Genomic DNA, 22,675 nt, shown 5'->3' with positions numbered 1-22,675 from the left:
AATTAGTTCTTAAAACGTCAATCCTTTGAAATGTCACAGTCCCGAAAAGCCACAATTAAGTGACTGTTTACTAACCATTATCATTGATCAATTTACAATCTGTGATGTATATAGTTCAATACACAGTCCCTGGCCATATTATTAGAAGCACTGCAGAATTTTTATCGTTATTATAATATTCGCAATAATTTTAGCGTTCAAGAAATGTTATAATTTTATGCAAGATGGAGCTCCATGCCACACAGCCCGGTCCATAAAAACTTATTTGAGGGAAGAAAACCTCCCTCTGCTAGACTGGTCGGGAAACAGCCCTGATATGAACCCAATTGAAAATGTGTGGGAGCTGTAGAAGAGGGAAGTAGCTAAAGATGCGGTCACTTATTGAAAGCGTAATTCACGTGTGGAATCACCACCCACAATTGCAGGAAATAGTCAAATCATGCATTGACAGTATGCCGCGCAGAATTGAGGCTCTTATTAAAGCAAGAGGAGGTTCAACAAAATATGAGCAAAATTACAAAAATAACAACAACAAAAAGATGAAAATATTAATTTAAAAAAAAATTCTTTAAATCTGTTGCTTTATTTCTAGGAAGTAGTTTATATTCTGCATACAAAATAATTTAAATGCATTACAATATTCGTAAACCTGATTAAAAAAGCTGGAAATTAAGATTTTGCATAAAATCTAAAGTGCGTCTAACAATATGGCCAGGGACTGTATACCTACCTCAGGCAAGGTTTCTTAGACCCTCTATGTTCATCAATTCTGTTTTATTGACAAGTTTTTAATTCAATTAAAATTAATCAAATTTTGATTTTCAATGTTTTTCATTTAATTTAATTCCAATAAAGTGTTTAGTAAGATATTGCTTTTATGTGATGAATCGCATATGGATGGTGGAATTTGTTTTATTCATCTGCATCTGCTTCTAAAGTGTTTTCCAAGATTTTTTTAATCAATCACTTCAAACAAATCATCATGGCAATTAACTGTGTCGAGGAACACGTGCAAATGATACAACTTTACAATCAAAACGGGTATTCTCTAGTAGCAATGATTTTTGCGTTGCGATGAGACCTACTTTTGGATGAATAGGTACATGAATAAGCAAAATTGGCGGATTTAGGACGCCACCAATCCATGAGGGATTCACCAGGTGCCATGAATCCGAATAAAATGACTATTGTTTTTTGAGCTGGAGGCATCATCAATCCGTGCTTATTCGCAAATGATTCGAAATAGGCCGATGGTCACTAACTTCTTGTAGCCTAAATTCGATATGATTACCGATGACATAGGGCAAGAATTGGCCACCAGGATCTTTAGATTTGACTCCTTTAGACTTTTCCTTGTGGGGTTTCTTGAGCCGGAGGTATATTTGAATAAGCCACAAACTACCGCGCCACCCAGCAAAGACACGCGGCCATTTAAGCGATGTTATATTTACACATAATGTCATTGATAGGGTTCTCAAATAAAAATTAGATCTTATTGATGTCTCCTGGACAACATACTTTATAAGTTTACTTATAGGTCCGATCTTGAAAATTTCGACATTTCTCGACCTTTCAAGGTCATTTGATAAAAGATTTTTAGAGAGATGTCCATACTTTTTTTTACAATTCGTTAGCAGATCATAACGATCAGACTTTTTAGGGCAAAGCGAATTAAATTATGTTGAATTGATTCAATACGTATGACGATGAGGACGAACATGGTAATTGTGCAACGAAAGAGTAACATAGGGATCATTGAACTCCTTTGAGCTTTGTTTTACAAAACCAAGCATAAAACTTGCCTTATTGACAATAAAATGAATGTGATGTATAAATTCTAAGTTGGAACTAAAATGAACACCTACATTTTTAAATGTATAGACGCCACATAGTTTTTGTTGTAATATTAATGGCAAGGCTATTTTTCCCATTGAAACTAGCAATGTCGGCTTGTAAAAAAACACGATAATGGGTGGACTTTATTATTTTAAAAATCTTCATGTTGTCAGCAAAAATGAGGACTTTAATTGAGCGTAGACATGACGATACATAGTTAATAGACAGGATGTACAAAAAAGATCCAAAATGGCTCTCTATTTTAAAATGCTCTTAGTACTCTTAAACAGCATTTTGAAGTACACAGTATTTTAAACAGAATTGTTTGTGAGAAAAAGGTTTCGAAATTATTTTTCATTTATCATATTTTAAAATGTTAACACAACAATTTATCATAACTAATCAACAATAATCTGTTTTAACATTCTTTGGATTTGTTTTACGCACGCATTTTTTTATTATACTAAAAAATTGTTAATTTTTTAAAGTTACAGTCACATCCAAGAATTGCTGGTAATCTGACTATACAGCAGATTGAGCAACAAAAGGTTCTGAATGGCAATTCTAAATTTCACCTCATAGCTTCTGTTTTCAAGGTATGATTTGGTCAAAGCTAAGAAAAATGGAGGAAAACCAAGAGCTTTAAGTTTAAAGAAAATAATTCCGTGGCTAAGTAAGTCACAAGCTTTAGAAAAGCCAGTATCTCCAGAACCAGTGGAGATATCAACTTCAAATAAATTTTGTGTTACAGATAATAACGCAGAAAGATGAAGAAAGGACTGTCAAAAAAATTGAGTGGATGCGTTTTTTGCCATAGCAATTTAAAAAAATGGGAACAGTGAATTCAATTAAATTTTGTACTATATATTGTGATTTGTGATGTGATATCAAACTAATTAGATTTTGAAAAAAAAAACAATCAACGTTTTTTTTAAATAAATAAAAATTGAAAGTTTTGTTTGCAAGACAAAAATAAATCATAACTAAAAGTTAGTTAAAATGATATTTGATTCAAATATATTTTCAAAAATTTGAGATATTGGCTTCAAATTAATTTAATTTCATAGAAAATATTGTGTTGTACATTTAGTGAAATTATTAAAATTCGACAGTCATTTGTTTTCATAAAAATTAAGAACTAAAAAGAATAGAACGCAAAATTGCTAAAAATTGATGTTCGCTTCTTAATATCTCATGAATAATTTAAAATATTGACTTAAAATTATTTATCTCATACCAAACATTGTTATGAACATTTTGTCAAAGTTTTAAGCAAAACAAATCGACAGACGGAATGGGAAGTTATCAGTGTGGGTCACCCCAGCCTCTTTTTCAATTTTAAAATAAATCGTCCTTTAGGCGCCAGTTATACCTATCATTAAAATCGATCCAGAAAAATGTTTGAATCGATATTGGACGGTGTTTCCATTTGATTAGAAATGAAAATTATATACCAATCGATCGGAAATCACACAAAGAATTTTTTTTTAGGAAAAAAGGTTTAGTTGCACATTTATTTTTCTATTTTCCGGTCGGAAATTCACTTTCCTGAACAGCTGATACTTTTATGTTCAAAAGTATACCGAATCGTTCCATTGATGTGTGTTCCAATTCCACACAATTCCAATGACAGATTTCTGCCAGTAAAAGTTTTTCGGTGGATTTTAATCAGAATTATTTTTTTAATGACGGAAACTTTTAATGATAGCTATAAACGACCTGTCAAGAAAATTCCAATGTTTGTTTTCAATGATGAAAACAAATGATAGCTATAACTGGATTTTATTAGCTTTGAAAACGAAATGTTCGCACTTAGTCTAACCAAATGGCATAGGTTTTTCTTCTCAAATTCGTCGTTCGACATTTGACAAAAAGTGACAATATTAAATTGGTTTGATTAAATCTACATCTTCTGGCCTTATGTAAAATCTCAATTTTTTTTTTATTTCGAATATTACTTTTTTACTTTTAAGTTCTCGTTTTAATTCCAATAGTGATTAAAAATGTATTTTTTATTGACTGAAAACTTTGTATCCTCACTGTATACCTACCTACCTTTGAGACTTGTAAGTACTTAACGAGTCAAATCAATTCAACATTACCGGATTCTGCTTGAATTGAACCAGCAACTTAATGACTATTAAAAAAAAAGACATCAACCACTTAAAGAGAAAGAGTATACATATGTACCTTATCTACGAACCATTTAAAATTCCTATTTTCCTATAGTCTACTTTACGTCTAAAAGTTAAAGAACATCATGTTGTCTGTCATGTAGCATAAACTAAGAGAAATGCCCTCATCATCAAACTCTCCATTAAACAGACGAACACAACAACAATTGTCTCCACTTGACTTGCCGGTATACAAAATTACAGACGAAGACGACTGACAGTAGTTGGAACGTTGAAAGTCGGTTAAAGTCGTTCACGTTGTTCGTTGTACTTCAAAAAATCTACACAAAACAAACTGCCATTATGTTTATGTGTATCTCTGAGCTGTGCCTGTGACTACTCTCAACTGCTGGCTAGTGGCTGATGTATCTTCTACTCAAAACTCAACTAGCTAGCCTCCCCCTGTCCTATCCTATCCTATGCTATACCTATAGCAACCACGAAACGAACTGCTGCGGTATGAAACAAAAATTCCAACTCTCCTCTTGTCAATAGCATTTAAAACGTGCTTCAAGTAAGAGCGTGTGTTTCGGTAGATGAGCGACGCGACGCCACAGTCGTTACTGGCGGTTAAGAGCTCCGTATTGTTTTTTCTTCTGTTTGGGTTTTGCGGTTTCATTAGTTGCACCATAATAGGTACCTACTAAAGGCTTCAGAAATAAAAACACAAATGATAGTGACTTAATAACAATCATCATACCGATAACTTGAGAGGCTTTTTGTGATAAATTGATGGAAGTTTTGAAAATCATTGAATTCAAAGAAATACAAATAAAGGAAGAACAAAAATTAAACAAGGAAGTGCCCAATTCAGTTTATTGACTGAATGACGACGGAATTATCAGTGGAAAACCATAAGATCTGCAAGACACAAAGCGACCCTCATTCTTAAAAACGGGAGGAGAAGAATTCAAATTAATTTTTCAGTTCGTTTTTGAAGATTTATTTGTTTAATTTTCTTTTTCTGTGTTCGAGAAGGCAACAAAATACTCGATTTGCAGTTAATAAATAAATATCGTGCGTTATAAGAATAATTTTCGCCTTGTCAGATTGTGTGCTGTTTTTGTATTTGGTTCATTTATTCTCAGGCCCAATCGAACGATCATCTTTTTATTTTTTTTTTTCAAAACCAAAAGATGCAAATGCACTTTTAAACAAAAACAACAACAACAACATCTATAAAGAAAATACCTCTCTCATGTGTAATATTATGATTTTAATTGAAATAATTTTTATTATTACACCTGAAACGTAACATCAGCAGTGTGTGTGTTAAGTGTCTGTGTGTTTGTGTTTTCTGTTTTATATACTAAATATACCTACATGTGTTCTGTACATAGATGAAGTATATGGTGCTCGCAAAATTTTTGTATAAATTAACAAAATAATGATGACTCAACGCAATGCCATTAAACAGCCATTTGTGCTACGTCATAGATGGCCGACAGGTTTAGGAGTGATTTTAGCAATGGCGGTGGTGAGTTTGTCTCGATTGAGTGAAATCAAAGGTGAGACACTGTCACAGCAACAACAAAAACAACAACAACAGCAAGAGAAGTTGCTAGATCGTGAAGATGTTAACCTGGTGTATGTGAATAAATGTTGTGAGAAGTTCGAAGTACATTTGGATACAGTATGTACTCAAGTCAATGAAACAGGTGAGCATGAGCAATGAGTATATACTTGTACTCGAAGTAGGTAACATCAAAGAAGTCAAATGTTATACCAAAACTTAGGAAGGTCTAGGTACCTACTTAACAGTGTTGAAATGGGATAACTGACTTCTTAAAAATTATGGAAAAAATAAGAAGGTTAAGTTTAACATAATAATGAGTACCTATATGAAATTGTAGGTTATTTTGAGTTAGATTTCCTAGGAAATAAAAACAACCATTAAGGTGGTTTCAGGTTTAGGTAGGTGTAAATAGGTATAAACAATAAGTATGGCTGTATAAACTATTTGAATTAACACAGCACTTAAGTGAACACAGACTATATGAGTGGGTGGATGACGGCGCGGCCGGCGGAAGTGACATTTAATATTTTGTTCAAAAGTCATGAGTATCCATGGTTAACATAAATATATAATACCTAAATACGTTACGTATGTAACGTGGTTTGGCTATAGGGAAAGTAATCAATAAAGTTCCTAATAAAGTCCAAGAGGTCACGAGTGTGAGCTTCGTTTTGAAAGGTATATACTAAAGGTAGGTATATCTTCAAGAAAGTGTCAATTAAATAAATAAAAATTGATCGGACAAAAATAATGCATTGACCTTCTCTTTATAAGTTAAAGGGTAGATTCGAACGCTCTCAGTAGTTGAAGACTTTTTAAAAACAAACATAGTTTAAACTGTGTAATCTGTTTTTATTGATAAACAATTAAGCAACTATTCAAGATTATTGCCCATGTTCTGCATTTCACTTATTGTGAATACACTTTGCAAAAGTGAATTTGGGTGTTCCACAATTCGCTATTGTGAATTGGATTTTCGAACATGCAAATGGATGTTCTGTATTTTTTGGTTTGTTACATTTTTTGAACGCATTCAAATCACATTTATTATATCTGTGAATTGATCTTTGATAGCTTCCTTCTGCTAGGAATCAGAGGGTTGTAGCAAGTTAGAACGTATAAAAAAGCGTCTTTGCTTGATCAAAAATTAAAATGAAAGCTTAAAAGACGAAAGAAGAATTTACTTTGTTTATGAGAACAATTCTACATAATTTTCAGATAAATTCAGTATATTTGATTTGTCTTGCAAAATTCGTCTGCTTATTTTTTCTCTTGAATTCTTCTTTCTTTTTTCACTTAAAACTGTCCAACAATATTGCATCCATCTTTAAAACAGCAAACATTTTACTTCAGAAACAAAATAAAAATGGATGATCCTTCAGTTTTGACAGAAGCAATTTCGAAGTTTTCGAAATCGATCGAATTGAAGAACATGCAATTTTATTTCACGTGAAATTGAAAAGTGATTTCAATTCACTTTAGATCGAAATTCGAACTATTTGGGGAGAGACAAGGATATTCTATCAGCAACGGTTTTAAAACTTATTAGCGTTTTTTGAAACTTCTTGCATGTCAGAATCGTTGCTCTTTCTTTTAGAAAACTGTTTGAGGGCATATGTGGGTACTGGATTCGTGTGCCAGAGTGTACATGTTTTTGTGGAGCAGTAGCGTTTCAACTTCCAGAGCTTACTTTAGGGAAAGATAACTAAAAAAAGTTCTTCACTTATTTTTTTAAACCAAGCGTTTTTTTTGTATTTCGGACAAAATTTATCACTGACAGCTCTACACTTCATGATATAATAAGTTAGATCAGATGAGTCCTTAAAACAGTTTTTATAGAAGATAATTAACGAAAAGTCTAAATGTAAGTCAAAATAATTAAGAGAATTACACCATTCAAATATGGCAGATCTGGTAAAAAATGGTACTATAATTTTTTGAATCGACATAAAAAGGTAAGCTTGAGGACATCAGAAAGGTTATGTAAGGCCAGGTGAACTATAACGGAAGAAATATTTGAATTGATTTGAAAAACAAAAACACATAATGAAAATTAATTCCGGGTATAGTTTGGACGAACCGGCCCTCGAATATTTAATTGGGACCAGACTTTATTTACTTTGGTTTAAAAAGAGGAAACTTTAACGGCCATCCAAACCAGTTATATTTGAACTAAAGTTAGAAAAAGTACATTTCATAATTTGTTTACAAGTTTAGTCTACATTCGAAGTCTTGCAATCGAAATTAGGAAACTTTATATTCAACTTTGTAGTAGGTTAGGTTAGGTTAACGTGGCTGTGCATTTAGAAACCACACACTTAGGCCAAAAGAAAAGGCCCATTGTGATACCACATGAATCTAGAGAATTACTTCTTACTAGTCGAACCATTGTGAGCTTTTTATGAAGCAAAGAAGATATTTGGTATCCTTATTAGCTAGTTAGGGATCATTAAAAAGGTAGTCTCCAGATGACGTTTGCGTCTCAGTAAAAGAGCAGGGTAAGTTCAGAGGAGGTGAGAGATTGTTTCCTCTTCTTCTTTGTCCATACAGCTCCTGCTCTTTGTCCATACAGTGTCTGCTTATAAGACAGTGTCTCCTAAGGACACCTATTAGGGAGCTAGTATGAAGTCTGATTTGAGATAACAAGTCTTTAGAGTTCAGTGAAGGCCATATGAGTTTTGTGGCTTGGTAAATTGTGACACCTAGATTTTGCTATCGCAAAAGCAGTTTCTTTTAGCATGAGTTTACATGTAGCTATCGGTATACCTATCTCCTCCCTTTCAGATGAAATAGGCAAGACGTACGTTTAGCGAGTTCATTGGCTCTACAATTTCCCGTGATGTCTCTGTGGCCCGGCACCCAACATAGGTGAATGTTAAATTGCTGCGCCATCTTCATAACAGACGATCGACAATCGAGGGCCGTTTGAGATTTGGTTGAGACACCGTCAAGAGATTTAATAGCAGCCTGACTGTCAGAGAATATGCGGATATCAGAAGATGATATCACGTTTTCTCTTAGCCAGGAAAGAACTTCTTTGATCGCTAAAATTTCGGCTTGGAAGACGGTACAATGGTTAGGAAGGCGGAATGAGATGCTTAAATTAATCTTTTCTGAGTACACACCACTGCCAACTCCCTCATTTGTCTTGGATCCATCTGTGTAAAAATGAATACTATTGTTATCCAGGAATTTTTTGTCTTCTTATTTATCTCTAGATGGAATAGATACCTGGATACTTTGTAGTGCCCGAGGTGAGATTGTTAGTGCGTAGGATAGTCTTACAAGATGTCAGAGGCCTGTGTCATCTAAAAATGTGTCCACGAGTCATGAAAAGTGCTTTCTCAAATTAGCCGTTTGGATTCGGTATAAAAAGTGTAGGTACCCTTAATCGCTGACATTTTTCGCACATAGGAATGGTTGAGAGGTGTAAGTCACTAGGCTCTGGTTCTCTACGAGATGCTGCGCCACCTAAATTGTTTATCTTATTTTTTTTCTCACCTAGAAATCAAAGTTAGCTTTGCATTTCTTTTCATCGTTCTTGAATTGGGCGGTAGGGAATTCTTGAGAAACTTAATCCTCTAAATTCTGTCCTTAGATTTCTGACAGCAAAAGTGAAAAAATGGTGGTTATATTTCTGACAATACAGATCTATATCTTTACAAATAGTACTTTTCTATTATTCATTTTATAAACTTCCTCCATCTAAAAAATAAATCAAATGTCACTATGCTTTAAAACTTCTTCCCAAAAAATATCTCATATCTGTTTGAACTTCAACATTTTCGCTGCTGCTAATGCGACAAAACTATAAAAACACATTATATGTTTTTATGTTTGATAAATAAAAACAAAGGAAATAAATCACCAGAACGTTTAATGTGTTATATAAAAGCCACTCATCCACCAACCATTCCTATTTTGAACTATACTCGTACTGTAATGTATAACGAGTTTAAATTAAATGTCCGTTTAAGGCAGCTTTCAACATCATCACGCAAAAGCAAAACTATTTAATCTTCTTTTTACTCTCTGATTGAAGTCATTGATACTGTAGAATAGGATATATTGTAGAGTAGAACAAGAAAGGAGTTCAACGAACTCCCAATGGTCAATAATAAAACCAGCCACCGGCTCTCAATCAGGGATACAAAATAAAACAAGGTGTTGGTACAAGTATAAACTAATGTATGTCGCTGTCGTCGGTCGGCGCGACAGGGGATCTGAAACTCATTGCAATGTCTATAACTAGCTCCACCTGCAGTCAATGCAAAAAAAGCTAATTCCATTGGACACACATTGTAAAATAGACAACTGGGAGCAAAAATGCCATCAGACAGCTAATGGAATGTTTGTGTAGTATAAATTAAATCAACTAAAATTAAACAATGCAACAAGATTACCAGTTATGCTTTTGGGGTGACCACCTTTCTCAAAAAGAAAATTTCGGTTCACAAGAAAATATACAGCCCTATTCTGCTATGCACGTGGATCGTATATTCGATTCGCTCATTCGCATTGCATTCTGCTATCCATCGGGTCAACTACACTATCCCAAACCAATTTGACATTTAAATAAACAGCTGTTCATGTAATTATCTTGGGAATGTTGGATAAATTATATTGATTCATACAAAAATTAAGTTTAATCAATCCACCTAAACAGAATATTTGTATAATTTTTGGAAATGAATAGTATTTGACTTTTTATTCCAATTATAAGCAGAGGAATAAGAAAATCCCCAAACAGAGAGTTTCGGAGAAATGTCGAAAAATGTCTTCCTTCCCCTAAAAATGTTAATATTCTTTTATTTATAAAACAAGTTTTCACTTACAATTTGCTTACAAAAAATAACAAACCAGACATTAAATGAAAAATCCGCTGCATTTTATATGCGGATCAGAATTGTATAGAATGAATGCTTACCGACGTTACCGACACACACGGATTCACTTCGAATGAATAGCAGAATAATGATTAGTGAAAATTTAAGTAAAATTCCCCCCGATGAATAGCAAAATAGGCCTGATACTTTTTTGATCTTATTTTTGAATAGGGTTGGTCTGCTACCCAAAGATTATATGATAATTTAAAAAAATGTATATGGTTGTATGAAAATTTTTATCCCACGAAATTTTTTAAGTATTTTAAGCTTAAACTTTTTAAACAATAACAACACTAGCAACAAAAACATAACCAAAACCATAATAAATCAAAAACAGGAATCAGATGTAAAACACAAATGGTGTTTTCCTTGGATACCACGATTCAGTTTGATTTTTATTTACATCTGTCAAAAATGTCCTCCCTTTTTGTGTTCTAGCAAGCAAAATAATTTCTTTTGTATATACAAGCAAATATATAATCAAATTTATAGATTTATTCACATATGGCATGTACAATTTGTAAAGATTTATAACCAAACCAGAACCCTGCGTTCAATCGGTCGGGATTTGACATTTTGTGTGAATGCAATTTATTTTAAAATTGCAATTAAGCAAGTACCTACTTATCAAAAATGTCTGTCAACGCTCGAAATTTGAAGCTTAATTTCGTTTTAAAAATGATTGGGTCACGATGTTTGACACACAAAATAGTAAACGCTTATTAACGCCTCTCCCGCCAGATCGATTTGGGCATTATATACTTTTTCACCAACACCAATAACATTTGTTTCGGTCAGTTTGGCTAGTGTTGTTTGTTCAGGTTGTGAAAATTTTGACAGTTTATATTTCAGCAAGAAGGCCAGAGCAGGATAATTAAATTTAAACAATTTTCTTTATAAACGTATAAGGGGTCAACTATACTCGTACCTATCATTGTTTTTATTAATTTAAATTTTTTGTAATGCCTGGTGTCAAATTGAAGCTGGACCGTTGTACTAAAAACAAACCATAACTTTTCTTTAAGTTGGGGCCGTATTATCACTTGCGAGTCGAAAATTCGCCAAAAGTCGATTTTTTTGGCGAATTAACAGTATGGTGGTTTTACCAACTCCGTAGTTCATCTTTAAAAACAAAACTGCCAAGATTAAAAACTGAAAGTGAAATGTCATTCATTGTCATAAATATTTACAAAGTCAGATTGAAAAATATTGTTTTTTGTGAAAGAAAGTAAATAAAAAAAAAGATGATTGTTTTTCGAGGATGGAAATGAAGAAGTTACAAATAAAGAAGAAAAAATCATGATCTGCAGATTGAGGAGAAGTTTAAGAGATGCTTCCAACCCACTGGAAGTACCAGATAATTTGTAATAAAATTAAGAATTACTTTGATAAAATTTAACTAGATTTTTTTAAATATGTTTTAAGTCAGATAAGTTCAGGATTTCAAACGACTCAAAGTTGTGCAATTCCACCAATTTAAAAAGTTGCGTGCGCACTACGATTTCTCGGATTTGGAAGTTATCAAAATAATGTAGGAAATTACTTTGAGCTAGGTTTCTCCCAACCTACAGTTTAAGTTGTTTTAAGCGAAGTTCTTAGTTTGCTTGAAGCAAGAATCTGCCCAGTTTAGATCAATGCAGATATGTCCAATAATGAAAAGCACCAATTATTGCCACTCTTTACCTTCCCGTTAAGGGAGTCCCAATGCGTTTAGCTCAAGGGCAAACGAATCCTTATATTGGGATTGGTTTTGGATGATCCAAACGTCCCGACACTCTTGTCGGGGTTTGCCACCATTAGCTCCACCAACTTTGAGAACTGGGAGTTGTTGGTTCTTTTAATGCTATACCAATAAAAGTTGTAATTATAATTTGTTTAGTAATTATTTTTTTGTTCTTACCTTTGTCGATTTTCACTAATTTTTTTTATGTCGCTCGAAAAATCTAGACAACTACTTCGAATTCAATTATGACAGATAAAGGCGAGCACTCGCCAATCGTAGTAGAACGACATTTAAACTCGCCAAATTTTTGAATTTTAAGGCGAAAGTCAACTTGGCGAATCGAAAACAGTAATGCGAAAAAGTCACATTCGCTTATTTTTTTTTTGGCGGCTCGCGAGTGATAATACGGCCCTTACGGTGGTCACCCTATTTATGTATACCTAATACACCCTATGACCGGAGATGTATAGTTGAGGTTTACCATTGCATATAATAATAAATAGATGGAGCTAATTGACAAATGTCAAACAAACACAATATTGTATTTCACCAACCTATGCTTGAATTTATTTAAAAATATAAATAATGAAGTTTAACATTAGAATGATTGTAAAGTTTATAATTCTAGGAACTGTCTGCTGCATAAAAGCAAAACTAGCCTAAGTCACATATGAACATTTTTTAGGAGAGATAATTTGTTTTTTAAATTAGTGCAAACACTAACACATGACCGCATGTGCTCGTCGCTTTATGAACATATTATACAATGTATGCATGTATATAAATTTCGTAGTCAAAGTAATTAAATTAAATGTTATAAATTTTTTAAAAATAAAACAATACACTCCTCGTCAACTGAATATGCACAAACATTTTTTAATATACTTTATCCATTTTTTCCAAACAGTGGTGGTTTTTATGCCATCTGTTGATGCTAACTATTCCCTTAAGATGTTAAGCAAATAATTCGGAAAGAATTATCCAAAAACAACCGTGAATTTTTCTTTAACCACTTGCAAATTGTTTTATATGCAAAGTAGGAGTTTTTTTAGTCAACTGAATAGGTACAACGCCATTTTCTTCGTTGTTTGTAAGTTTTTTGGAATGCTTGACAGTATTTTCAGTAACATTTTATTCTTGATTTCTAATTTTAAGAAAAAATGGGTAGATCTACGTGTCTTAACATTGTTGAAAAAGCTAAAAATCGATTTACTTTGAGACCATGCCTAACTGGATGTGCAATAGCTGATAAAATTGTCCGAAGTTTTAATTTAGTTTATTCTTACTTAAAAAATAAAGATGCATGCGGCATAAACATGAAGGGAAGTAAGAAAACAGCAACAACAGCAGCTGAGAGACGAAGAATTTGAGGATGTGCAACAAATTCTTCTGATTCTGTGGCAAAAATAAAACAAAAAGTCGGCGTAAACGCAAGTTGCTCTACAGTTTTAAGAGTAATCAACAACTCAAGCCATCTTAAACGAATGAAACTTAAGAAAAAACCACAACTTGACAAGAGACGGAAAATGTTGCGATTAGAGTTTTCAAGACTTCACATGATTTGGAAAAAAGAATGGTATCACGTGGTTTTTTCAGATGAAAAAAAGTTTAATTTCGATGGCCCTGATGGGTTCAACTTCTATTTTCACGACTTAAGCTAAGAAAAAAGATTTTTAAAGCGCCATCATAGTCGTGAAGGAGGTGTCATGATATGGGGATTAGTCAGTTATTCTGGAACAGTTGAGCTCGAGGTTGTAACATCAAAAATGACAGCAGCTGAGTATAAAGTAATTTTGGAAAGAAATTTTCCAACATGATAATGCGCCTATTCACTCAGCGCGCATAATTAAAACATGGATAGAGGATCAACAAGGGCAGTTGCTTCAATGATCTAAGCATCATAGAAAATGTCTGGGGATGGTTAATGCGCAAAGTTTATGAGGGTGGTCGTCAGCTCGAAGACAAAGAAACCTTAATTTCTGCAATCAAATTAGCGTGGAGCGAAATTTCGTTAAATTACATTAAAAAGCTATACGATTCCATGCCGGGTCGAATTTACGAAGTAATTAAAAATAAACTTAAACAAAAATTAGTTTCATTCCATTCCAATACCAATTTTAATTTTTGTACGTATAAGTGCATAAGTTACACTTTGGAAGTGGTTGAAGGAAAAACTCACTGTTGTTTTTGGATAAAACTTTAAAATTCCGTTATTTATACGTTACGAACATTTTTACCATCAACAGATGGCATAATGACCATCACTGTTTGGAAAAAATGGTTAAAATATATTCAAAAATGTTTGTGCGTATTCAGTTGACTAGGAGTGTATGTTTTTATAAGAAAAGTATAAATTGAAAAATCAAAATAAGTAAAATATAAAAAAATAAAAATTGAAATACAGTGGCTCCCACGACTAATCGAACACATGAAATACAAATTTCCGCAATGCATTTTCTTCAAGAAAATGGTTTTATATGATTTTGTAACAAGTTTTTATTAAAAAAAAGTCAAATTTAAGCTAATAAACAGCAAGTTAGTAATAAAAACAAAAGCAAATCTATAATTTAACACCTTACACTTAGTCGGACACTTAATATTGAGTACTTAGTTGTTGTATGTTGCGACAAGTTTTCAGCATACTTCAGGACGCACTTCTTGATTATGTGTGAGAACTTAGGTTGTGTTTAAATATGTTATAAAATAATAATTAAGTTCTATTACTTTCATACATTTCCTTTGTCCGATTTATCGTGGGAGCAACTGTTTATTATAAGTAAAATAAAAAAAAGAAAGAATTTTATCTGATGGAAACTATGTTATACATTATGTTCTATCGAGAAATACCCCTTGGCATGCCTCTCCGACACCCTCACAAAATTTGCACTGCAAATAGATTAAACAAATAAACAAAACAAAAAAGGGAATTTTATGCATCAATTAAATGGAAACCTCACTAAAGCCAAATCGTAAATTAAGTAGGACAACAAAAATAACAATAATCATATTCGTAATGAACAAATGAAAAATATTTATACAATTTGAGAGGTATGTACATATTTGTGTCAGCCTTAGCATTTTGTAGGGTTGAAGATTTAAGTGAGTTGGTTTGGTTGTACTGTCTGGAGTTTTGTGATGCTGATTGACAAATAATAATCAAATGATTTCTGCTCAATCAACGTGTAGACAAACAGAATAAGTTAATTTTGTTTATAATTTGTCATCTGGCATAAATATCAAAACGGATATGATGGGCGAAAACAAATTGGGTTAAAACAAACATGGTTCAGCTTTAATTATCACAAATTGCTGTTGCAGTTTTTAGGAGATTTTTATCAATGACGTTTATAAGGAGAGTGAATGGAAGAAAGGGGATTTCCTGATTGAGCTATCTGTCAGAAATTGGGCTAATTTTTAATAGCCCAAATCTTATATAAGGCCGTATATTTCTCCGCACAAATAAAATATAAAAACATAACATTTATTTTAAACTCATGTGTCAGCATAAAAAATACTTATCGGTCAGCTAAAACTTGGGCTACATTTTTGGGCGCACATTTTTAAATTGGATTCATTGATACTTAGGGCATGCACTTGCTATAGATTAAGTTTTATTCAAGGAATTCATTGTTGATAGTTTAAAACAAAAAACAAAAATTTATATTCTATGAAGTTTAAGAAATATTCCTACTTAAATACTCTCCCTCCTAAAGACTTGCAAAATGGATCGGATTTCTCAAAGATGGACAATATGTTTGCATTGGTTGAAAATCAATTTACAAAAAATAAAACAAATAATACGCTTGCTTCGTCGTTTTCAAATCAGTATTTAAAAAGATAAATAGACGAGCTTTGATGTACGAGCTTTTACGGCGGGAATCTATCGAAAATTCTTGATGATGTACTTTAATTTTTGTTTTATCGAGTGCATCTGTAGAATGGTTTGAAACGTCGTTAGGCGTCTCCCAAGGTTGCATTTTAAGCCCATTACTTGTTGCTTTATATATTGATGATGTTTGTGATGTACTCCTAGGCAGGGCCGGACAAAGCATATGTGAAAGATGTGCAAATGCACAGGGCGCAAAATTCTGGGGGCGCATTACCAGGAGTAAGAAAATGTAATCTGTTCTTACAGAAACAAATATGTACTTCTATTTGCCATTTTTTAACCACAAAAATTCTTAAAATAATCTAAAAAAACATCCATCACAACTATCCTCTTCCGCACTAACTAACATCACTTGCATTCAATGGAAATTTAACTCAAGATATCGCAGAACTAAAAATTCTACCTAACTTGGAATTTTAATAAGTAACTGACGAAGCCAAAGTTATGATAATGGTTCGAATATGAAAGGAAAAGAAGCGGTTTTTCAGAATGTCATTCGAACCCTGGAACCAAGAGCAGTTTTCGTTCCATGTTGCTCACATTCCTTAAATTTAGTGGTTAATGAAGCTGCTCGGTGCTCTCTAAATGCAGTGACATTTTTCGATACAATTCAATGTTTGTATAACTTTTTTTCAAGTTCCACAACGAGGTGAGATATAAATAAGAACAAAATCCAAGTCTCACTTTAAAACCCCGTTTCTGAAACTAGATGGGAGAGCAGGTTAGATGCATTGACCTCTTTAAAAACAAATTTAGAAGAAATATATAAAGGAATTAAAATTTTTGATTTTACATTTATTTGCTGCCTGCTAATTTGGTTTGATATTTTAGAAAATATAAATAAAACTAGTCAAAGTCCGTCCGTTAATCTGTCAACTGGAATAAAAGTTTTCGAAAATACAAAAAACAGTTTAATTTTAATGCGTTCCGATGAAAAATTTAATGGGTCCGATCGTATTGCTAGTTTCCTAGAAATACTAAATTCTTTTGAAGCTTCATCATTGCAATCTCAAAGAGACTTTATGCTGATGTATGTTCTGAAACTATAGGTATTAAACCCGAAAAACAAATTTAAAGTAGATTTTTTTTTCAAAATACTTAATCAAACCATTCAATCAATTAAAGAAAGTTTTGAACATCTTGATACATATAACTTCAATAAGCTAATATTTATAAAAATAAAAATAAACGTGCTTCATGCCTTTATTTGTTATATGCTATAACATTAGGTAGTTTTAAAGATTTAGATAAAGAAGAATTGTTTCAAGAGTTAACAGTAGTATCCCTGCTTGATACACCACGAAGCTCAAGTTTATAATAATCCCTAATACCATTTCGGTCACGGTAGCTTCAGGAGAACGTAGTTTTTTTAATAATTTTATTAAAAATTATCTAAGGACAACCATGAATCAAGAGAGGATTGGTAGGCTTATCTATAATGTCAATAGAAAAAGAATTATTAAATTCTTTAGACTTCATGTTTGAATTTGCAAAATATAAGGCCAGAAAAGTATCGCTGTGTTTTAGTTCATGGGCTAGGCCTACCTTAATAAAAAAAAACGCATTGAAAGTCTAGCGCCTGGGAATGTGGGAAAGTCTTATGCTTGTGTATCAGTTTATGTGTGAAAATATAAAATAGGGGCGCTTTGTACAAATCTTGCACATGGCGCAAGTTTAGATGGAGCCGGCCTTGCTCCTAGGAGAAAAACCTTTTGCTGAAATATATGTGAGTGTATTATTTTACACTGCTGATGACTTAGTATTGCCGACTATTAATTCTTTTACTTTGCAATTGCAAATAAACGGGATGAATACCTTTTGCAAGAAATATGGGTTGGTCATTAATACATTACCACAAGTAGTACCTGTGGCGTGATAGTTCGTTGGACTGTCATGCCAAAGTCTAGGGATCAATCCCTGTCTGTGCCTTGTGAGGAATTGAAGAAATCCTTCAAGAGTAATTCCTGTGATGAAGAGTGCTTTCTCAAATTAGCCGTTCGGAATTGGCTTTAAGCTGTAGGTTCTCTTCATAGCTGACAATATTAGTCGCATACAGAATTGTACTATTACTACAAGCAAGGCTATAATGAGGATCTTTCAAGCGCATGAAAAAAAGCACCCCGAAGAAAATTGGTTCCTCAATAATGTGAATTTTGTAATTGTGCAAATATAAAACTACCTATAGGTGGTGGAATCAATTTCTCAAAAACTAAAAAGCAAGGTGGTCAAACACGCTTTGTGCAAAATGTGGCCTTAGTTATTCGCTAACCAAAACATCAATCCCGTGTCAAAATACATTTTTTTTACGCAGCTATCAATACATGTTTGTGCTATGGTGCCTATGTTTTTGGTTGAATAAGTAGTTTTGGTTATTTGAGGTGTTCAAAACGCTACAAAGAAATTTATTTAAACGTATATTAAGACTGCCAGACTGTGACATCTATGTGGAATATGGTATAATAAAATCTAAGCCAACTATGATTAGAAGTAGAAGAAGGAGTCTTCAAAAGTCTATCATGGAAAGACTTCTGAAAAAAGACGCATCTCAAGCTTTTAGCATCACCTTTAGAGTACCTTAAATCTGTAATTTTTTCAACAGACTGGAGATGGCAGGAAATCTTCTACTGGTAGTTTCTTGATGACAATTGTCTTTCTCCAAGTCGAATTCATAAAATACTAAACGGAGCCCTAAAATGGTAATACTTTAAAGAAAAATTGCAAACACACCTTAATTTTTCGCAACTGTATGAATGCTTAAAACCTTTAGTTCAATCAGTTACTGCTGTTCAAAACACCCTATTTTGAGGTCGTGCCTATCAAGATCGTCCATTGTTCAAAATATCTTGGAGTTTCGTTGTCTTACAATCTTAATGTTTTGAAACAATGTTTTGAAAGAAAAAAGCAACGAAGCCAAAGTAGCTCTTAACTTGATGTGGCCTTTGATTTAAAGTTATGAGAGGTATAAAAGAAGCCTTCACAAATCTATTATGACAAGGTTTATGCAAACAAATGCCACACAGTTTAAGGCATGGAACCAGATAGCTTCTTTAAATGGAAGTAATCTATTCTTTTTGGAGTTCAATGATCTGATCGCCAGAAGTGATGAACATCTTTCAAGAGCCTCAACAACATTATCAAGAAACGTGTATAGAAACCTCAACCACCAAATTACATCACAGGCTAATTGTTTCAGTAACGAGTTTTCTTCTGAGGCTATTAGTTACATATTTAGAGCCCGAGTCGAAATACTGAATTTTAACTCTATGCCGCTTCGAACTGATCTTTCTCAAATCTGTAGCCTTTGTAACACACCGGAGAAGCAAAAGTCATCACACACTTTTTTGCATCGTGTCCTCTACTCCAAGAGATTCGACGCCTGTGTTTGGAACTGAGTTTTCTTCCCCCAAATATGAAATTTCTAAATAGAGATTTTGGATGGTCAAAGGTCTATAGATACTGGAAACATGCTCTAAATTACCGCAATAGTTTTCCATAACTCTACAACCAATTATTGCAATTAAAGGTTCAAACAAAGTTTCCTAATTACTATTTTTGTGTTTCAAATCATGTAAAAATTAATATATATTATATTTTAACATCATCTCAAAATTTTTGAATTCGCACTTGATGCATTAAAAAACTATTGTTTCTTTTTTTGGTTTTCCTTTCAGAATTCTTCCAACCAATGTTTACCAGTTACAGTGGCGAACATAACATTCCAGTGAATTATAAATTCGTGATAGGTATTCCAGGATGTGGATCAATGCAAATATGGCCTATTTATCACTATCCAGGGGTAAGTTACAAAATCAATATTGCAAGTTGTGAATTTGATTGATTGAATTTAATTTTCTTTTCAGAGCGCAGATAAATTGATTCTACTAAGTGATGGTAAATTAAGGCATTATACAAATACAAATGAAGATCAATACGAACATGCGGATTATCGGGACGAAGATGACAATGAACGCAAACCACTTTTTCACGATTATCGACAAGGACAATATTGCTTGGATAAGGTTAGTAGAAATATTGGAGTCATTGTTGTGATTCGATCTTTGAATTTTGTATATTTTTTTTTAATTTAAGGCTATTTCAACAAGTGGTGATCATCGTACAATACTTTTTGCTAATATTTGTTTGGCAAAAAAAGAAATCAAATGGACTGATACAAACTTTTTACTCAGGAAAATTCTTAATCCAATATTTCATGGGATTTCGATTATAATGCTTCTACTTGTTGCAATAATTTACTTTATTTTGCCAACTTTGAGGTAAGAACTAAGAAAGAAATGTATAAGGTGTAGTTGCAAAACAACTTTAGAGGCCCAATTTTATTTAGATAGAACTGTTGATATCTGTGATGATAACAAGTCATTTTTGAATAGCCCTGAAGTAGTTGAAGAAGTACATTTTTTATGAATTACACTCTTTTTTTGCAAACTAGAAGTGCTGCAAAGTACGGTCCTTGATCTTTTTGCCATGTTGAATGATGACTCCTCCTCGGCCGGTACCGGCATTCCTTAACTCTTTGAACAAGTTGTTTGTTTTTTAGTAAACATTTCATTTGCGAACAACAACACGGGTTCGTGAGAAAAAGTTCAACCACTACAAATCTTCTCAAATTCTCAAATAAATATGCAAACGCACTAGAACAAGATGAGGAAGGTGACTGCGTATAAACTGACTTTTCTAATGCTTTTTACGAACTTATAATCTGTATAAGGCAGGATAGGAAATTCGCCTCTTAATCTGATTGCATTTTCTAGCATAAGCGTGTCGCTTTTAAAAGCTCTGACAGGGTTTTATTCTCAAAGGCTTCAAAACCCAAAAGCTCCTTGATAAAATCAATACAATCCATTGAATGAGCTCTTTGCTTGCATTTTAGAGTGATATTGGTAACTCTTTTGAGATGTAGATAACAAGCTCGAGACTGTATTGACAGTATTCCATCAGCAGCGTGATGCAACATTGCAGATATATGGCCCGAATTGCTGCAAAAATGTAGCCTCTCGACTAGAACTTATTTGAGCTAACCGCGGTGGCTCGCTGCCACTTGTCCGAAAACCTTCTTAAAAAATTATGGCATAAAGCTTAATTCTTGGCCGTATTATTAAAATATATTCCGTTTATTTCTGTTTCAAACCGGCATAAAATTATCTTAATAAACAATCAAAAGTATTAATATGAATCTTCTTCTCTCTTTCAACAGAGATTTAGTTGGAAATATAATAACAACAATTGCCATGTGCCTTTTAGTGAGTCAGGCTGCTGATCTTGTCAGGATTTTTACCGAATTCAGTAGTCATATAAGTTTTATTATTGTCGGTAAGCATTTTTAATTAAATTCTATTTATAAAAACAAACTTTAAATCCATCCATTTTTTGTTGTGTTTAGATACAATCCTATACGTTAGCTTATTGGGAGCATTTTTCTGGCTTAATAGCTTTGGTTATTACATATGGAAGACCTTCAGATCAAGAAATGTTTTTTTGCGAGTAACAGATGGCCGTAAATATTGTTACTACTCAGCATATGCCTGGGGTGCTACTGGAACTATGGCAGCAACTGCAATATTTTCACATTTCTTCCTCGACGCGGATTCGTATAAGAAACAAAATGTAGTTGCAGACCAAGAGACTATCGGTTGGCTGGGAATAGCAATGTTCTTTTCTCCAATTGCATGTACAATTTTGATTGATATATTTTTCTACGTAACAACATTAAAATTAATCAATCGAAGAAATGTTTATGGACGAATTCAACATAAGCTCAAAGCAAAGTAAATAAATTCATATTTACACACTTTCAAGTTTTCAACTCTACTTTCTTTAACCTTTTTTCTTTTGTTTTCTAGCTTTGTCATGTACTCATTGCTGCTTCTTGTAATGGTTATATCGTGGACATTTTTAATACTATCTTGGTTGGAATATGAAGGATTACTTTATGCACACATTATGGTCAATGCCATCCAAGCTCCACTCATATTATATATTTGTGTTCTAAGACAAAAACATGTAACGTTCTTGTTGAAAAAATCATGTTGCTACAACGAACCACCATCGTCAAACGATTGGGGAGACGAAATGAATTACATGAATGGAAATGATTATTGACGTATAGGTACAACATCATAAACAATAACACTAAACTACAATAACAATCTCAGCTAGAGCGTAATGAACTTGAATCTAATGGATGTAAAAATAAGGCAAAGAAAGAATATTATGTTGTAAGGCTTTTATGGTAAAAACAAATATTTGTAAGGACTTCTTGGTAGTTTAAGTGAAGCACAGAAGTGTACTTAAGAGAATTATTTATTATTTTTAATAAAAAATCAATAAAAAAAAAACAATATCTATTTAATAGTATTTAAAAAAGTTGACACGAGATGAAATTGTATGAAAAATGGCGAGCTACTGTGAAAGATTAGTTGATTTTGCTGCATAGTAAAAATACATCACCCAATATGAAAACAGACAAGGATTGAAAACCATTCCCTGACAAAGCTCTGCTCGGGCCACGAGGTGCCAACAAGAGTACGGAGTCGATTATGAACAAAAATATGGTCTTGTGGTACGGTTAACTGTTGTAAGAACTGTCACCTCAGTGGCTTTTTATAAAAGCAACAAAATCACCCAAAAAAATGT

At 33.0% G+C, this 22,675-nt stretch overlaps 2 protein-coding genes across 2 annotated transcripts in view; one reads left to right on the top strand and one right to left on the bottom strand.

Annotated features, from left to right (window-relative positions):
* Positions 1 to 22,675, bottom strand: part of LOC129952716 (RNA helicase aquarius) — a 40,582-nt gene that overhangs the window by 10,767 nt on the left and 7,140 nt on the right. The window lies entirely within an intron of this gene.
* On the top strand, positions 4,497 to 22,380 carry LOC129952722 (probable G-protein coupled receptor Mth-like 5). Its single transcript, XM_056065526.1, has 7 exons — positions 4,497 to 5,668; positions 19,696 to 19,820; positions 19,885 to 20,043; positions 20,114 to 20,298; positions 21,237 to 21,352; positions 21,423 to 21,807; positions 21,883 to 22,380. The coding sequence occupies exons 1-7, from the start codon at positions 5,398 to 5,400 to the stop codon at positions 22,139 to 22,141; spliced, it is 1,500 nt and encodes a 499-aa protein (XP_055921501.1). The 5' UTR covers positions 4,497 to 5,397; the 3' UTR covers positions 22,142 to 22,380.

Source organism: Eupeodes corollae, chromosome 1 (assembly GCF_945859685.1).
Source record: "Eupeodes corollae chromosome 1, idEupCoro1.1, whole genome shotgun sequence".
Lineage (NCBI taxonomy): Eukaryota > Metazoa > Arthropoda > Insecta > Diptera > Syrphidae > Eupeodes > Eupeodes corollae.
The sequence above is the reverse complement of the archived record's forward strand: the minus strand, read 5'-3'. Positions and strand labels throughout refer to the sequence as shown.